The sequence below is a fragment of the Lonchura striata genome, chromosome 9, assembly GCF_046129695.1.
Source record: "Lonchura striata isolate bLonStr1 chromosome 9, bLonStr1.mat, whole genome shotgun sequence".
NCBI lineage: Eukaryota > Metazoa > Chordata > Aves > Passeriformes > Estrildidae > Lonchura > Lonchura striata.
This window is the reverse complement of record NC_134611.1, coordinates 5,161,140-5,176,695: the sequence shown is the minus strand read 5'-3', so window position 1 is coordinate 5,176,695 and position 15,556 is coordinate 5,161,140. Positions and strand designations below refer to the sequence as shown.

The 15,556-nt window shown below is 59.5% G+C and overlaps 1 protein-coding gene across 1 annotated transcript; it reads right to left on the bottom strand.

Moving 5' to 3' along the window:
* Positions 1-272: 272 nt before the first annotated feature.
* SLC35D1 (solute carrier family 35 member D1) lies at positions 273-9,828 on the bottom strand. Its single transcript, XM_077785304.1, has 12 exons — positions 9,676-9,828; positions 8,549-8,582; positions 8,391-8,477; positions 7,804-7,871; positions 7,314-7,385; positions 6,674-6,742; positions 6,310-6,412; positions 5,725-5,817; positions 3,509-3,576; positions 3,101-3,179; positions 2,855-2,937; positions 273-2,275 (listed from the first exon to the last, which is right to left on the bottom strand). Exons 1-12 carry the CDS (start codon positions 9,777-9,779, stop codon positions 2,167-2,169), a joined length of 969 nt encoding a protein of 322 aa, XP_077641430.1. The 5' UTR covers positions 9,780-9,828; the 3' UTR covers positions 273-2,166.
* Between the last annotated feature and the right edge of the window lie 5,728 nt (positions 9,829-15,556).

Here is a 15,556-nt window from a genome sequence, read left to right as displayed (position 1 = left end):
TTCCCTGTCAGAGGATGGGAGAGCAGTGGCTGGTACTCTGCAGTGAAACCCATGGCAACAAAACCCATTTTTCTGGATCAACTTCCACTGTTTCCTTCCTTGCCCGTAATGTTTCCCAAATCCCTCCCCAAGGAATATTCACAGCTGGGAACCCAGAATCCCCCCACTCACCCTGCTGGGACTGGGGGCTGTGAAGAGCCCCCTAAATCCCTGATTCCTCCACCCAGCATTCCCATCCTCTCCAGGGCAGAGAGGGGTGAGGCAGGAGCAGCTTTGGTTCATTGGTTTATTGGAAGCAAATACAAAAATACAGAGGCACATAAATCCTTTCTGCTCTCATTCCTCACATCCACAGCCTGCCATACATTCAGAGTTTCATCACTAAAATGCTCATTTTGTAAATAGATTCTCTATAGAAAACATTTTTTCTTTTTTCTCAATTAATAGCATAGAAAATACTGTTAGAGGAATTCTTGGCTTTCCCAGTGTTTAGGATCCAGCAGGATCCCAGCATGGACAAAATAAGCTTTAAAAATCCTTCCCTGTCAGGACTGCAAATCTAACCAGTAGATTCAAAACCAAACAAATCATAAAAACCCCTCTGGCAGAATCACCCTCCTGGCTGGGACCTCAGCACGGCAGAGTCGGAGCACACGGGGGAGAAAGAAGGGATTTGGGATTTGGGAATGCTGCAGCAAGGCCAGGAGCTGGGTACTGGGAAGCAGGACAGAACCAGTACAAAACCAGTACAGGGACCAGCAGCCCCATCCGGGCTGGGACTGGGGGGCCTCTGCACCCCAGGAAGGGTTTGTGACCCTCCCCACCCTGGACAAAGCCGAGGTTTTGCTGGAATTTTGGGAGACAAAATAATCGGGGATTTCTTTTTTACTGTGCTCAGAGGGGGAATGTGCTGAGGGGCTGCTCCAGGACACCCCAACTGGCCCTGGTCACTACAGTGACCACAAAATCCCACAAAAAAAGAGGGAATTGTGGCTCTGGAATTGCTCCAGGAGCAGGCAGCAGCTGACTCGCTCCACACCTTCCCCAGCACACCAGGCTGGAGCTGCACCCTCACAGAAAAATCTCTCCCCATCCAAAAGCTTCCAGTAAACTCCAACAAATGCAGCTTTGCCCAACAGCACTTCCAGTTTAAGCAAGTATTTCTTAAAAAAACCCACTATCAGTGTCTAGAGAAGCTGTTAGGGTACAAAAATCTCTAAATACATTACTTTACTAAAAGTTTTTTTAACCAAGATTAAAAACAATTCTTTTAAAACCAAAAGACATCCCAAGGAAACCTCGAGAGAGGTGCTGGATAAGACAACCTTTAAAAATCACTTGAACACTGCCCAGTGTTCTACACTTCCCATTCTTTTAGCGGGTCACAAACCCAGGGGGATTCATTCCATGGAAAATGAGAATTATGGGGACCCCTGTACTTGCCAAAAAAGAAGATTTAAGTCCTTGTGCCTCTTCCAGGGGTGGGAGCTGCAGCCCCTGCAGACTGCCTGGATGTGCTGTGCCAGGTGGGACAAGCTGGGCTCTCCTGTGCTCCCAGCAGCTTCTCCCTGCTGGGTCTCCCCAGGAAGGGCAGCAGCTTTCCCAAAAAGCCAGGCCTGGATCCCGGGGAGGCTGCAGAGCTCAGCGGGGCAGGAAAACCCTTCTGGGAATGTCACCGAGCCTCGGAACGGCACAGGTGGATGGATGCAGGGCTCTGATAAACCCAGGAGGGCAAACCCAGCTTGAGAAGCGGGTCAATGGACCAAACAGAAAAAAAAAGAGAAAACAGCTAAAAATCAAGTCCAGAGAGCAGCGAAGATTCAGCCAGGAGGCCCTGGCCCAGGCCAGGAGCAGCTCCCGGGGAACGCCGGCTCCCTCGGCATTCCGTGCTCCGGAGGGAGCCCCACCCCGCTGGGATCAGCAGATCCAGGGGTCCAGCCCCGGCCCCGCCCGTGCCCATCTCCCTTGATTAGAAACCCCTTAATTCCTCCCGATCAGGCTCAATTAGGCTCATCCCATCCCGTGCAGGCTGGATGGATCCTCCCAAGGATTTGTGAAGGCAGCAATCTCCGCTGTGCAAATCAGGAGCACCCCCGAGGCTCCCGGCTCCCTCCCCACATCCTGCCCAGCAGGAGAGGTCGGCTCCCAAAAAAAGCCTCTCCCTGCTCACACCGAGCTCTTCCCTTTCATATCCAGCTTGCTGCCAGCATCCGACTCCTTGCTCATCTGCTCCTCGCTGAAGGTGATGTAGGAGTACACCAGGCTGCCAGCAATGCTGCAAGAGATTGAGGAACGCGTGGGCAGCCAGCCCGGCTCCTGCACCAGCCACACACACCAGGACAAGGCAGAGCCACCCACAGGGATCTGCTGGCAGCATCCCCTTCCCATCAGAATTCCCAGCTTTCCTCCTAAACCCGGGTGTTCTCGTTCCAGACCTGTTCCACCCCCAAAGGATCCTTCAAAAGGACAGGAGCGACCCCCACAACACAGCCCAGAAAGGAGATTTTTCCAAAAGCTGAATAATAAGAAACACCAGGTGAAACAATCCCCAAAGTTCTTCCTTTGCTGCTTTAATCCCATGACTCTGCTTGGTAACTCAGGGAAAAGTCAATTTTCCTGCTAAAATACTCCTGTGGATTCTCCTGGCTTTAAAACGAACCAAGTTTGGGAACATCCCACAAAACCTAAGCACAAAGCACAGAACCCAAGCACAAGCACAAAACAACCAAGTACAAAATCCCAAATCCATGGGGTTTTTTTTTTGAGGGGGGGCAAAAATCCACTATATCTGTCAGATCGTTTCAGTTTCACCCCAGTTTTCACTGACAAGTCATAAATAAACCTCTGCTCTTACCTGATATTTAGACCAATGAAGTTCATCCATGTAAAAATATAATCTCCTCCAAAAAACATCCCAATATAGGTTATTAAAATATTCTGCAAAGGAACAAGATGGGAGGAACAAACAGCCTGAGACAAGAGAATTGTATGGAAAATGGAATTGATGGAAAAGGAAATGCAGGGGGTGGAACATGAGGGGTTAATGCAATTCCCAAGGGATAACCGAGAGGGTTTTTTGGGAGCAGGGAATGCCACTCACCTTAATGCAGCCAACTATTGTAGTTGTAAGAGCAGAGTTGTACTGAGTGCAAAGAACCGTGGAATACATCAAAATAAACCTGTGGAAAAGAGCCAACGTCAGGGACACCACCTTGGGAATCCTCATCCCGCCACCCTGGGGTCCCTGCCTCTCGGGGAATGAGGTGAGCCTCAGCTGCCTCCCAGCCCAAAGCACTCCAGGATTCCAGGATCCATTCCCATCCTTGTTTTCCCACATTTTCAGCTAAACCTGCACTGGAGGAGGGTGGGAGATAATTCCAGCCGCCAGAGCTCTCAGGAAGGGTATCCCAAGCAGGACTGAGGATTTCTGATGGCTTTTAAATAGCACCAGGGCACCACAATTCCCAGTTTCTGGCATGGAGATGCCTTCCCTGCTGCCAGTGCTTACCCCATCACACAGGACAGCGTGAACTGCACGAGGAAGAACGTGTCTGCCCAGCCCTGGTACTCCACTGCCTGCAGGAACAGCAGCTTTAGAGCCTTGGCAAGCACAGAATTCCCAGCAAGACAAGGAACAACCCCCCCCAGCATCGGCTGTCACCTCACAGCAGGAAAAACCAACCCAACTCCAAGCCTGGAATGACATCCCAAGGCTGGGGATCCCCGCTGGCATCACCTCCAGCCTCAGCACTCAGCTCAGCCCTTCTGGAAAAGGCAGGGAACGAGAGTCAGGGGGCTTAGGGGTGGCAGCTCCCAGCTGGCTGCTCCCCAGAATTGGATCATTTTTGGAATTCACTCCCTGCAAACCACAACACTCATCCCAAGGGAGCCGTGACCTCTGGAGATGCTGCTGAGAGTGGCTTGAGGCAGCCTGGATTTCAGGGAAGGGCTTTTTCCCTGGGCTTTTGGGGTCTGGGGAGCATCTGGATCCAGAGGGGCCACCAAGATCCTGCAGGGACTGGAGCACCCCTGAGGAGAGCTCAGGGTCAGCCAGGCTCTGCCAAGGTGCCCAGGGACAGGATCACGGAGCCAGGGGCACACAGGGACACTCAGGAAGGTCCCTCTGGATCCCGCAGACACTTGGAGAGGGGCAAAGGCTGCCAGGGAAGTGGGGGAGTCTCCATCCCTGGGACACCCAGGATCCAGGTGGATTCAGAGGGAGCAGAGGAGCCTCAGCACAGGGCAGGAGCTGCTTCCCTCGCTCCCTGCCAGCTGGGCAGGGAATGCCAGGGCTGCTGCAGGCAGCTGGGAATGCCCTTCTCCCAGGGACACCCAACTGCAGCCCTGGGAGCTCCTCCTGCAGCTCCTGCAGCCCCTTTTCCCCCAGGAATTCTGCACAGAGCAGGATGTGTTACCTGGGACGCCTCCAGAGGAACCACAGGAATTCCCAGATCCGCAGGCACAGGAAAGGCCCCCAGCCCTTCCCAGCCCTTCCCAGCCCTTCCCAGCCCTTCCCAGGGGGGTTTTCCTGGAGCTGCCAAGGCGGAGTTTCCTGGCAGCAGCCCCGGCACACAGCACATCTTTGTGCAGCCCAGAAAGGAGTTTATTCAGGGCAAAAGCAAATCCAAAAAAGCCATTTCTCTCTCCGGGCTGAACAGAGGCTGCTCACAGCCACGTTTTCCTGCCCAGGCCCAGCTCCTGCTCCTAAATGAGCACTTTTATCCCAAAGCCAGCCCCGGGAGCTGCTCTGCAGGGCGGGGCTGAGCCACCTTCACCCCCTCCTGCCACCCCTGCTAAGCCCAGCTCATTATCCTGGGCTTTAAGCTCCTAACGAGGACAAAGCCACCAGGCTGGGGGACAGAGGGGCTGGCAGGGCGCCCCAGGGCCACCCCCGGGGTGGGTGGCACCTCCAGCCTTTGGAGGAGAGAATTTATCTGAATTCCCTGCACATGGAGAGCATTTCCAAAGGAAAATCAAAAAAATCCAAAGCCAGGAGAAAGGAATTTGTTGCTCAGGAGAGCCAGCTGCACATCAAGTGCAACAACAACAAAAATAATAAATAATAATATGTATAATAATATTACTATACATATTGTTAATATTTGTGATAATATCAACAGTATTAATATGAAGAATAATAATAATTAATAATTTCAATGTATACAGAACCACAGGCAAATAATAATAATCATAGTAGTAATACTAAAGAAAAATTTCATGTATACAGAACCATAGGTAAATTATATTTATATTTATATTTATATTTATATTTATATTTATATTTATATTTATATTTATATTTATATTTATATTTATATTTATATTTATATTATTAACATCTCCAGGACCACAGCCTCGATGGGGCACCACAAGCCCCATCCACACCCACCACAACCCCCACGGCAACCCCACAAAACTGCCCCAGCAAGAGGGGAAGGACATTTTTAAAAAGTTTGAAGAAACTCATTGATTCTAAAGTTACTCAGCATCTTTAAATAATATTTGGGTTTTCTTGTTGCTCTCCACTTCCCCATTCCCCAGGCATTACAAAAACGCCTGAATGGAGCAACTCTGTGGGTTTAAATTTAACGTAAAAGTTAAACTGCAGCTCCCTCGTGCTGGGTTGGTTTTGGGGCACCACCCCTCCCGCAGCTGCCCCTCAGCCCCCCAGGCTGCCCATGGGATGGTGCCACAAAACCCATGGATTTTGGGATGCTCTCCTACCTTCTGTGCATCTCCAGTGACGTAGGCAATGGCCAGGGTGGGGAGGATCATGAACAGTGCATTGTAATAGAGCAACCCGTACTTCCCCAGCTCCTGCAAACGGGAAACACCCGAGGGTTGAGTGGGAACAGCAATTCCTGCTCACCCTGCACTGGGACTGGGCCTGCAGCCCAATCCAGGTGGGATTCTTCCAGACAGAGGAGCTGCAGGGTGGCAATTCTGAAATCTCATGGAATTCCAGATGGTTTGGGCTGGGAGGGACCTTAAAGCCCACCCAGTGCCACGGGCAGGGACCTTCCCCTGTCCCAGGCTGCTCCAGCCTGGCCCTGGGCACTGCCAGGGATCCAGGGGCAGCCCCAGCTGCTCTGGGAATTCCATCCCAGGGAACAATTCCCAATTCCCAATGTCCCATCCATCCCTGCCCTCTGTCAGTGAAGCCATTCCCTGTGTCCTGTCCCTCCCTGCCTCGTCCCCAGCCCCTCTGCAGCTCTGGACAGATTTTGGGAATGGGATGGTTGAGCCTCCCCACTCTGACCTCACAGGAACCAGTCCCAAAATGCCAAAGGAAGCCAAAGCTCAGCCCACCTTGGAATCCAGCTTCTGTTTCACGTAGGCACCGTTTGCAGCTGTTAAGGCGTCGTTAATGAGGATAAAAATATATCCCTCCAGGTCGAATGCCAAGTCAGCACTGGGGAGGGGAAAACCAGAGTTAAAGCTCTGGGCTGTGCAGGGACAACGCTTGGAAGGCTCCTTCCACCTTCTGTGGAGCCAGCAAGCTGTCAGGAAAAGTTAACCACGGGAGAAGGGGCTGGGATTTGGGTCAGGAAAACATTCTTTCCTACTAGAGAGCACGTCTTGGGGCGGGGAAAGTCAGTGGTTAATCCCTCTGTTCTTGGGACACACCAGGGAACTCCATTCCCACTGGGACATGGGAATGGGGACAGCTCACCTGGCAGCCACAAATGCACCGAAGATCATGGCAAATACTGTCATCTGAATGCTCCAGGAAAACTTCTTCCTGGGAAAGAGGCAGCAGGACATGCCATCAGCCACTGCTCGCTCCTTGGGAATGCTCTGAGCAGGGAGAAGCTTTTCCTCCTGAGGAAAGGGGGAAAACCCCAACCCAACCCCCAACCCCAACCCCAACCCAACCCAACCGAGCTGTGCAGGAGCTGTGAGCAAAGACATTTGTGGGCAATTACCTCCACGATTTTTTTAGAAGATAAAGAACTTGGCCTCAGGGAGCTGGGAGCTCGTGGGGAGCTGCAGCTCTGCCTGGGGCAGGGCAGGAAGGGCTCAGCTGGGCACGGAGCAGCTCCAGCCCTGGCAAGGGGCTGTGGGCACCCCGGGAATGCAGGAATTGGGGCTGGCACAGCACCTGCACCTCCCTGAGTGCTGCAAGGGGGGCCAGAGCAGGGTATCCCTGTCTGCCAGCTCGGGAAGGGATCGGGGTGGCAGCTCCTGCACCCACACCCTTCTTCCCTCCCTTCCCCTCCCGGCTGGGTTTGGGCAGCCCCGGGACCATCCCTGGGCAGCTCCAGAACTGTCCCCGAGCAGCCCCGGGACCATCCCGGGCCGGGAGCACTCACTTGAGCAAGAATCCCTCGGCAAACATCGTAAACAGGATGGAAAACCTCCGCAGGACCGTGAACATGGGCAGGCTGCAGGAGGAAGGAGCAGCGGCGTGAGAGGCTGCCCCCCTTCCCCACATCCCAAACGGAGCAGGGATACGGGATCAGAGCAGGGATATGGGATCAGCCTGCCTGTGCCCTGAGGGGGGAATTCCCCTCTGGGAATGGCAGTGCTCCCACACCCCTTGGATCTGAGCCTGCCGGGCTGGGGGACCCCCAGGGACACCCCCAGAGCTCACCCCACCGTTAAGAGCCAGCCCCGAATCCCTCCCTGCCCGCGGGGAGCATTTGGGAACACACACGTGGCACATCCCAGCGTGGGCAGGGAGGGAAGGAGGGAAGGGAAGTGCAGGGCCCGAGGCTCCTGCCCAATCACCCAGAGCCCCAGGCCCGGCAGGGCTCCCTGGCAAGCCTGGAAACCCCCAGGGAACGTTAAACCCGGCCCTACTTCAGTTTCTTTGTGCTGAACAGTCCTGTGATCTGGTTCCCGAAGTACAGGAGAGGTAGAGGAAATGTCTGCAAAGAAGAGGGGTAAAGCTGTGGGAGCCAGCCGGCAGCTCCCCGAGCAGCCCCGGGGGATAAAAACAGAATGGAATTATTCCCACCCGCCATGGAAACCTTCACACACACACAAATACACACACACGTGTCCCAGAGCTGCAGGATCCCGGGAATGGGCATCCAGAGAGCCCCTGAGGGGGCAGGGATCCCAGGGCTGGGGAAAGGAGCCCGGGGAAGGGATTTGAGTGCTTGGGAAGGGGATTTGAGTACCTGGGAAGGGGATTTGAGTACCTGGGAAGGGGATTCAAGTGCTTGGAAGGAGATTTGGGTGTTTGGGAAGGGGATTCAAGGGCTTGGAAGGGGATTCTGGTGCTTCGGAAGGGGAGCTGGGTACCCAAGGAGGGGATCTGGGTGCTGGGGAGAGGATTTGGGTGCCCGAGGAGGGGATCTGGGTGCCCGAGGAGGGGATCTGGGTGCTGGGGAGAGGATTTGGGTGCCCGAGGAGGGGATCTGGGTGCTGGGGAGGGGTCTCACCCGCCGGGGGATGTGTCTGTCCAGGTCAGGGAACTTGACCACCCGCAGCGCCTTCCCCGCCCAGAGCACGGCCACCGTGGCCACCATCTGCAAGAGAGCAGGGGGTGACCCCACGGCCCCCCAGAACTCGGCGTGCGGGGACACGGGGTCCCACTCACCTGGCCCAGCCCCACGCACAGCGAGGACGGGAACCTGCGGGAGCAGAGCACAGATCAGGGGGGCACCCGCCCCAAGGGGGTCCCACACCACCCCACGGCCGTGGGGACACGGGGGGACACGCGGGGCTGGGAGCAGAGAGGATGGGACGGGGGGCGGCAGCAGGGGGGTGCCAGGGGCTGGGAAGGACACGGGACAGGGGGGTGACACCGGGAATGAGTGAATGGTGGGGTCCCCATCCCCGTCCCACGGGGGGATTCCCGATCCCGGGGGGGTTCCCCGATCCCGGGAGTGGTACCTCGATCTCGGGGGGGGTACCCCGATCCCGGAGGGATTCCCGATCCCGAGGAGCGGTATCCTGATCCCAGCGGGAGTACCCCGATCCCAGGGGGGGTACCCCGATCCCGAGGAGCGGTCCAGGGTGGGATTCCCGATTCCCGGGGGGGTATCCCGATCCCGGGGTCCGTATCCCGATCCCGAGGGGGGGGTACTCCGATCCCGGGGGGATTCCCGATCCCCAGCGGTAATACCCCGGTCCCAAGGGGGGGTATCCCGATCCCAGGGAGGATTCCCGATCCCCAGCGGTAATACCCCGGTCCCAGGGAGGATTCCCGATCCCCAGCGGTAATACCCCGGTCCCAAGGGGGGGTATCCCGATCCCAGGGAGGATTCCCGATCCCCAGCGGTAATACCCCGGTCCCAGGGAGGATTCCCGATCCCCAGCGGTAATACCCCGGTCCCAAGGGGGGGTATCCCGATCCCAGGGAGGATTCCCGATCCCAGGGAGGATTCCCGATCCCCAGCGGTAATACCCCGGTCCCAAGGTGGAGTATCCCGATGCCCAGCAGTAATACCCCGGTCCCAGGGAGGATTCCCGATGCCCAGCGGTAATACCCCGGTCCCGAGGGGGGGGTATCCCGATCCCAGGAGGGATTCCTGATCCCCAGCGGTAATACCCCGATCCCAGGGGGGGGTATCCCGATCCCAGGGAGGATTCCCGATCCCCAGCGGTAATACCCCGATCCCAAGGGGGGATATCCCGATCCCAGGGAGGATTCCCGATCCCAGGGAGGATTCCCGATGCCCAGCGGTAATACCCCGGTCCCGAGGGGGGTCCCCGGCGCCGTACCCGTAGGTGGTGAGGACGCTCTTGTTGAGGACGACGATGAGGAAGGAGCTGAGGCCGTAGAAGGCGGCGGCCAGCAGGCGCAGGCAGAGCGGCGGGGCCGCCATGCCCCGCTCCGCATCGCCGGGCGCGGGGGCTCGGCCGGGGGCTGCCCCCTCCGCTGCCCCGTCCGCCGCGGCCTCGGCTCCCTCAGCTCTGCCCTCGGCTCTGCCCTCAGCCGCCCCCTCGGCTCCCCGCTTGGCTCCCCGCTTGGCTCTCCGCTTAGCTCCCCCCTCAGCTCTGCCCTCGGCTCTGCCCTGAGCTCCCCACTCGGCTCTGCCCCCGGCTCTGCCCTCAGCTCTCCCCTCGGCTCCCCACCGGGCTCTCCCCTCAGCTCTCCCCTCAGCCGCCCCCTCCGCTCCCCCCTCAGGGCCCCCCCCGGCACCGCCCGCCCGGCGTCTGCGCGGGGCCGCCATGGCGGGGCGGGGCCGCGCGCCGCGCACACCGCGCATGCGCCGCGAGGCGGGGCGGGGCGGGAGAGGGACCGGAGAGGGAGAGGGACAGAGAGAGGGAGAGGGACAGAGAGAGGGACGGGGATGGGAACGGGGATGGGAACAGGGATGGGAACAGGGACAGAGAGAGGGACGGGGATGGGGATGGGAACGGGGATGGGGATGGGGATGGGAATGGGAACGGGGATGGGGATGGGAATGGGGATGGGGATGGGAACAGGGATGGGAACAGGGATGGGGATGGGAACAGGGATGGGGATGGGAATGGGGATGGGGACAGGGATGGGAACAGGGACAGAGAGAGGGACGGGGATGGGGATGGGGATGGGAACAGGGATGGGGATGGGAACGGGGATGGGGATGGGAACGGGGATGGGAACAGGGATGGGGACAGGGATGGGGATGGGGATGGGGATGGGGATGGGGATGGGGATGGGGATGGGAACGGGGATGGGAACGGGGATGGGGACGGGGATGGGGATGGGGATGGGGATGGGAATGGGGATGGGAATGGGAACGGGGATGGGAACGGGGATGGGGATGGGGATGGGGATGGGGATGGGGATGGGGATGGGGATGGGGATGGGGATGGGGATGGGAACGGGGATGGGAACGGGGATGGGGATGGGAACGGGGATGGGGATGGGGATGGGGACAGGGATGGGGACAGGGACAGGGACGGGGACAAGGACAGGGACAGGGACAGGGACAGGGACAGGGACAGGGACAGGGACAGGAGGACAGGGACGGGAGAGGGACAGGGACAGGGACAGGGACAGGGACAGGGACAGGGATGGGGACAGGAATAGGGACACGGTACAAGGGATAGGGATGGGGACACGGCACGGGGGGGACAGGGATGGGACACGGTACAAGGGACAGGAATGGGGACATCGCACAGGGGGGCTGGGATGGGGACAGGGATGGGGTGGGGTGGTGGCACAGGGGCTGGGATGGGGACAGGGATGGGGAGGATGTGATGGGGACAGGGAGGGGGTTTGGGACAGGGGGATGCTGCCGGGGGAGGGCATCTCGGGGGGGGGACAGGTTGGGGACACTGCGGGGAGGGGCGGGCATGGCACGGGGACCGGTGGGGGGCATTGATGGGGGCGTGGGGCACAGCAAGCGGGGCATGGCACGGGGGTTTGGGATGGGCAGCGCTGACGAGGGAACCCCCGGGTGTGGCACCGGGGCCGTGAGGAGGGGAAGGGGGGCGTGGGTGAGGCCACACATGGGGTGGCACCGGGCCCTGAGGGACAAGGGGACACCAAACGCGTGTCCCCCGTGTGGGCAGGGGGACAGGGCTCCCCGTGGCAGAACGGGGGGTCGGGGCCGCGCTGGCACCGCCGTCCCTGGCACGGCGGCCCCGGGGGCCCAGCACCCTGCCGGGTGTCGCCCTCGGGTGACCCCGCACGCAGGATTTTGGCACCAGCCCTTCCCTTTCAGAGATTAAATCTTCCCCTCCGGGCTGTGCTCTGCCAAGTGGAAAAATCCCCAACCAAGGCGGCTCGGAGCACAAAGGCGCCTCGAGAGCTGGCGACAAGGGTGACGCGCACAGCTCGGTGTCCCCGCTGGGAACCCGCTGCCATCAGCCGACCCCAGCTCGGTGCCCACCGTGTCCCCGAGCCCCCGAGGGGACAGGACACGGGTGGAGGGACAAAGCTGAACCGAGGGAAAGCTGCGGCGCTGGGGCGCGGGGAAGGGGCGTGCTGCGGGGGGACGAGGGGTCAGCTCGGCTCGGAAATAGCAGCAATCCCGTCAAACCTGGGATGGTTTCGGTGGGAAAAGCCCTCAGAGACCGTCCGGTCCAACCATCCCAGCGCTGCCGAGGCCGCTCCTGTCCCTCCTGCAGGGCTGATTCGGGGCGGAGGAGGGCAGGCAGAGCGGGGCATTCACTGCCCGTGACCGCGGCTGTCTTTGCAGCCCCTTTGGGGAAGGGTTATTCCCAATTTTCTCGCTGCCGTGACCTGCCTGGGCACGGCCGGGCCGTGCAGGAGGGACTCGGGGCACGCTGGGCTCGCCCCGGCGGGGAAAAGCAAAACCCTGCCCCAAATTTCCTTTTCCCGGCTGCTGCGTGGCCGTGCTGCTGGGCCGGGGCGGGGGCCGCTGCCTGGCACGGCTCGCAGGAAGGACAAACTGACTTTCAACTCCCCCGTATCTCGGGTGCCCTTTTACCGCAGCCAAAAATCACAGCCAAATCCCCTCTGACATCGGCATCACCTTCCTTGTTCCTGCAGCTGTCCCGGCTTGGATTTGGGAATATTTCCTGCTCAGAGCAACCCAATCCCGCCCCGGAGCGCGGTGCCAGCGGGGCACAAGCAGCGCTGGTTCCCTGTCCCCTGGCATGTCCCTGTCCCCCGGGAAGCCAACCGGGGGACAGGGAAATCCCAGTGGGGACAGGGAAATCCCAGTGGGGACAGTGTCCCCAGCCAGCCCCGGCTCAGGTGCCACCGCGGTGGTTTTAAGATCAAATACCCGGGTGTCAAATCAAACCCCCGGGTGTCAAATCAAATATCCGGGTGTCAAATCAAACCCCGGGTGTCAAATCAAATACCCGGGTGTCAAATCAAACCCCGGGTGTCAAATCAAACCCCCGGTGTCAAATCAAACCCCCGGGTGTCAAATCAAATACCCGGGTGTCAAATCAAACCCCGGGTGTCAAATCAAACCCCGGGTGTCAAATCAAATATCCGGGTGTCAAATCAAATACTCGGGTGTCAAATCAAATTCCGGGTGTCAAATCAAACCCCCGGGTGTCAAATCAAACCCCCGGTGTCAAATCAAACCCCCGGGTGTCAAATCAAACCCCGGGTGTCAAATCAAACCCCCGGGTGTCAAATCAAACCCCGGGTGTCAAATCAAAACCCGGGTGTCAAATCAAATATCCGGGTGTCAAACCAAACCCCCGGGTGTCAAATCAAATATCCGGGTGTCAAATCAAATACCCGGGTGTCAAATCAAACCCCCGGGTGTCAAATCAAACCCCCGGCGTCAAATCAAACCCCGGGTGTCAAATCAAATACTCGGGTGTCAAATCAAACCCCGGGTGTCAAATCAAACCCCCGGGTGTCAAATCAAACCCCCGGGTGTCAAATCAAACCCCGGGTGTCAAACCAAACCCCCGGGTGTCAAATCAAATACCCGGGTGTCAAATCAAACCCCGGGTGTCAAATCAAATATCCGGGTGTCAAATCAAACCCCCGGGTGTCAAATCAAACCCCGGGTGTCAAATCAAACCCCGGGTGTCAAATCAAACCCCGGGTGTCCCCTCGCAGCGCTGCCAGCAGAGAGAGAAGGGGACGAGCCTGTGCCACATCTGTGTCCCCCTGTCCCCCGTGTGCCCCGCGCCGGGCACAGCTCCGGGGGTGACACAAGAGCTCCACAGAGCTCCTCTGTCCCGACCTTCCCGTCCCGCTGCCCGAGCGTGCCCACCGAGGATAACAGACGTGCCATGAACCCGCTCTCACCCCCCTGCCAAGCCTGGCCGGGCTGGGGAAAGGGCACGGGGGTGGTGGCAGTGGCGGTGACAGGGGCGGTGGCAGTGGCAGTGGCGGTGGCGGTGGCAGTGGCAGTGGCGGTGGCGGTGGCAGTGGCAGTGGCGGTGGCGGTGGCAGTGGCAGTGGCGGTGGCGGTGGCAGTGGCAGTGGCGGTGGCGGTGGCAGTGGCAGTGGCGGTGGCAGTGGCAGTGGCGGTGGCGGTGGCGGTGGCAGTGGCGGTGGCAGTGGTGGTGGCAGTGGCGGTGGCAGTGGCGGTGGCAGTGGCAGTGGCAGTGGCAGTGGCGGTGGCAGGGGCAGTGGCAGTGGCAGTGGCAGTGGCGGTGACAGGGGCAGGGAAGAGCCGCGGAGATGCCACCGCCGGTGCGGGGGCGCTGGGAAAGCACGGCACAGCCCCGGGGAGCGGGGCCGGGGCTCAGTGCCCCCAAAATCTGGGGAGGATTGACCCAACGCCGTGCCAGGCTGGCATCCCGGCGGTGCTGGCGGGAGCTGCGGGGCAGTGCCAGCCTCGGGAGGGGCACTCTGCAGGGCACCGGGATGCTGGAAAGGCGTTTGCACCTCTGCACAGAGGATCACAAAACCCTGGAATGGTTTGGGCTGGAGGGGAGCACAAACCTCACCTTGTTCCACCTTCCCCTGCTGCTCCCGGCCCTGGACACCGCAGGGATCCAGGGGCTGCTCGGGGCCTCCGCACCCTCCCAGCGAGGAATTCCTCCCTAAAGCCAGCCCCAGCTGCCTCCGTGTCCATCAGGCTCTGAGGAATACCCGAGCGAAGCACCCATTTCCCCAAAGGCCTGGAAAGCCGGGGCAGTGATTCCTGAGCAGGGGAAAAAGAGAAATCTGCGGGAAAGAGGCGGGTGGGAGCCCCCGCTCTGCTGCCCTGCCGCCCTCGGAGCTCTGAGCTGCAGCCCCGGGTGCTCGGAAGAGATAAGGAGGAGATGAGGAGGAGATAAGGACACGTCAGTCGAAGGGCGGCGGAGCGGGGCCCGGGAGCCGCAGGAAGCCGCAGCTCCGCGGGGCTCCGTCCTGGGAAAGCCCCGTGTGGCACCGTGCCAGCTCCAGATGTGCTGCGCTGGCTCCAGGTGTGCCAGCTGCGCCCAGATGTGCTTGTCCTTGCCCACGGGAGATGAGCTGAGCCAGCTCCAGATGTGCTGCGCTGGCTCCAGGTGTGCCAGCGGCGCCCAGATGTGCTTGTCCTTGCCCAGAGAGGATGAGCTGAGCCCGCTCCAGATGTGCACGCTGGCTCCAGGTGTGCCAGCTGCGCCCAGATGTGCTTGTCCTTGCCCAGAGAGGATGAGCTGGGCCGGCTCCAGATGTGCACGCTGGCTGTGCAGCCCCAGCTGTGTGAGCGTTCCCAGAGCATCCCAAAACTGAAATTCCCACTGAATTCCTGCTCGGGCTTCGTGTAACCACCCAAACCCAGACGTCGCTACCGCCACGGAGGCACATTACACACAATATATACATTATATACATTATATACATGACATAACCACACACCCCGCGAGGCTTCACCCCGCCGTGCCGGCAGCCTCCTGCTCTCCCTTCCACCAAAAAATCCCCGTGGGTCGGCCCAAACCCGGAGCAGGCAGGGCGTGCTGGCGGCGGCAGGCTCTGCCTTTCCCGGGGGGTGAATTCTGTTCCCCGACATTTCCTCCCGCGAGGCAGAGGCGGGAGCAGTGCGGGCTTTCCTGTGGTTGCAGTGTCTAAGGTTAACGCTGTTTTTGAGGTTTAACTCCTCAAGCGACGCGAGGAAGGAAGCGCCGGGCCCTGCCCAGCCGGGCTGCGGGAGCAGCAGCGGGGAGAGCGCCGGAGCATCCCCGGAGCATCCCCGGAGCATCCCTGGAGCACCCCCGGATTCCCCGGAGCATCCCCGGAGCATCCCTGGAGCATCCCCGG

Excerpts from the sequence above, each read along its gene's own strand:
- SLC35D1 (XM_077785304.1), bottom strand. The coding sequence starts at position 9,779 with ATGGCGGCCCCGCCGCTCTGCCTGCGCCTGCTGGCCGCCGCCTTCTAC. Across the intron at positions 6,743-7,313 it reads GCCGAGGGATTCTTGCTCAA|GAAGAAGTTTTCCTGGAGCA; the intron begins GTGAGTGCTCCC and ends CCTCTTTCCCAG. Across the intron at positions 5,818-6,309 it reads AACAGAAGCTGGATTCCAAG|GAGCTGGGGAAGTACGGGTT; the intron begins GTGGGCTGAGCT and ends TCCCGTTTGCAG.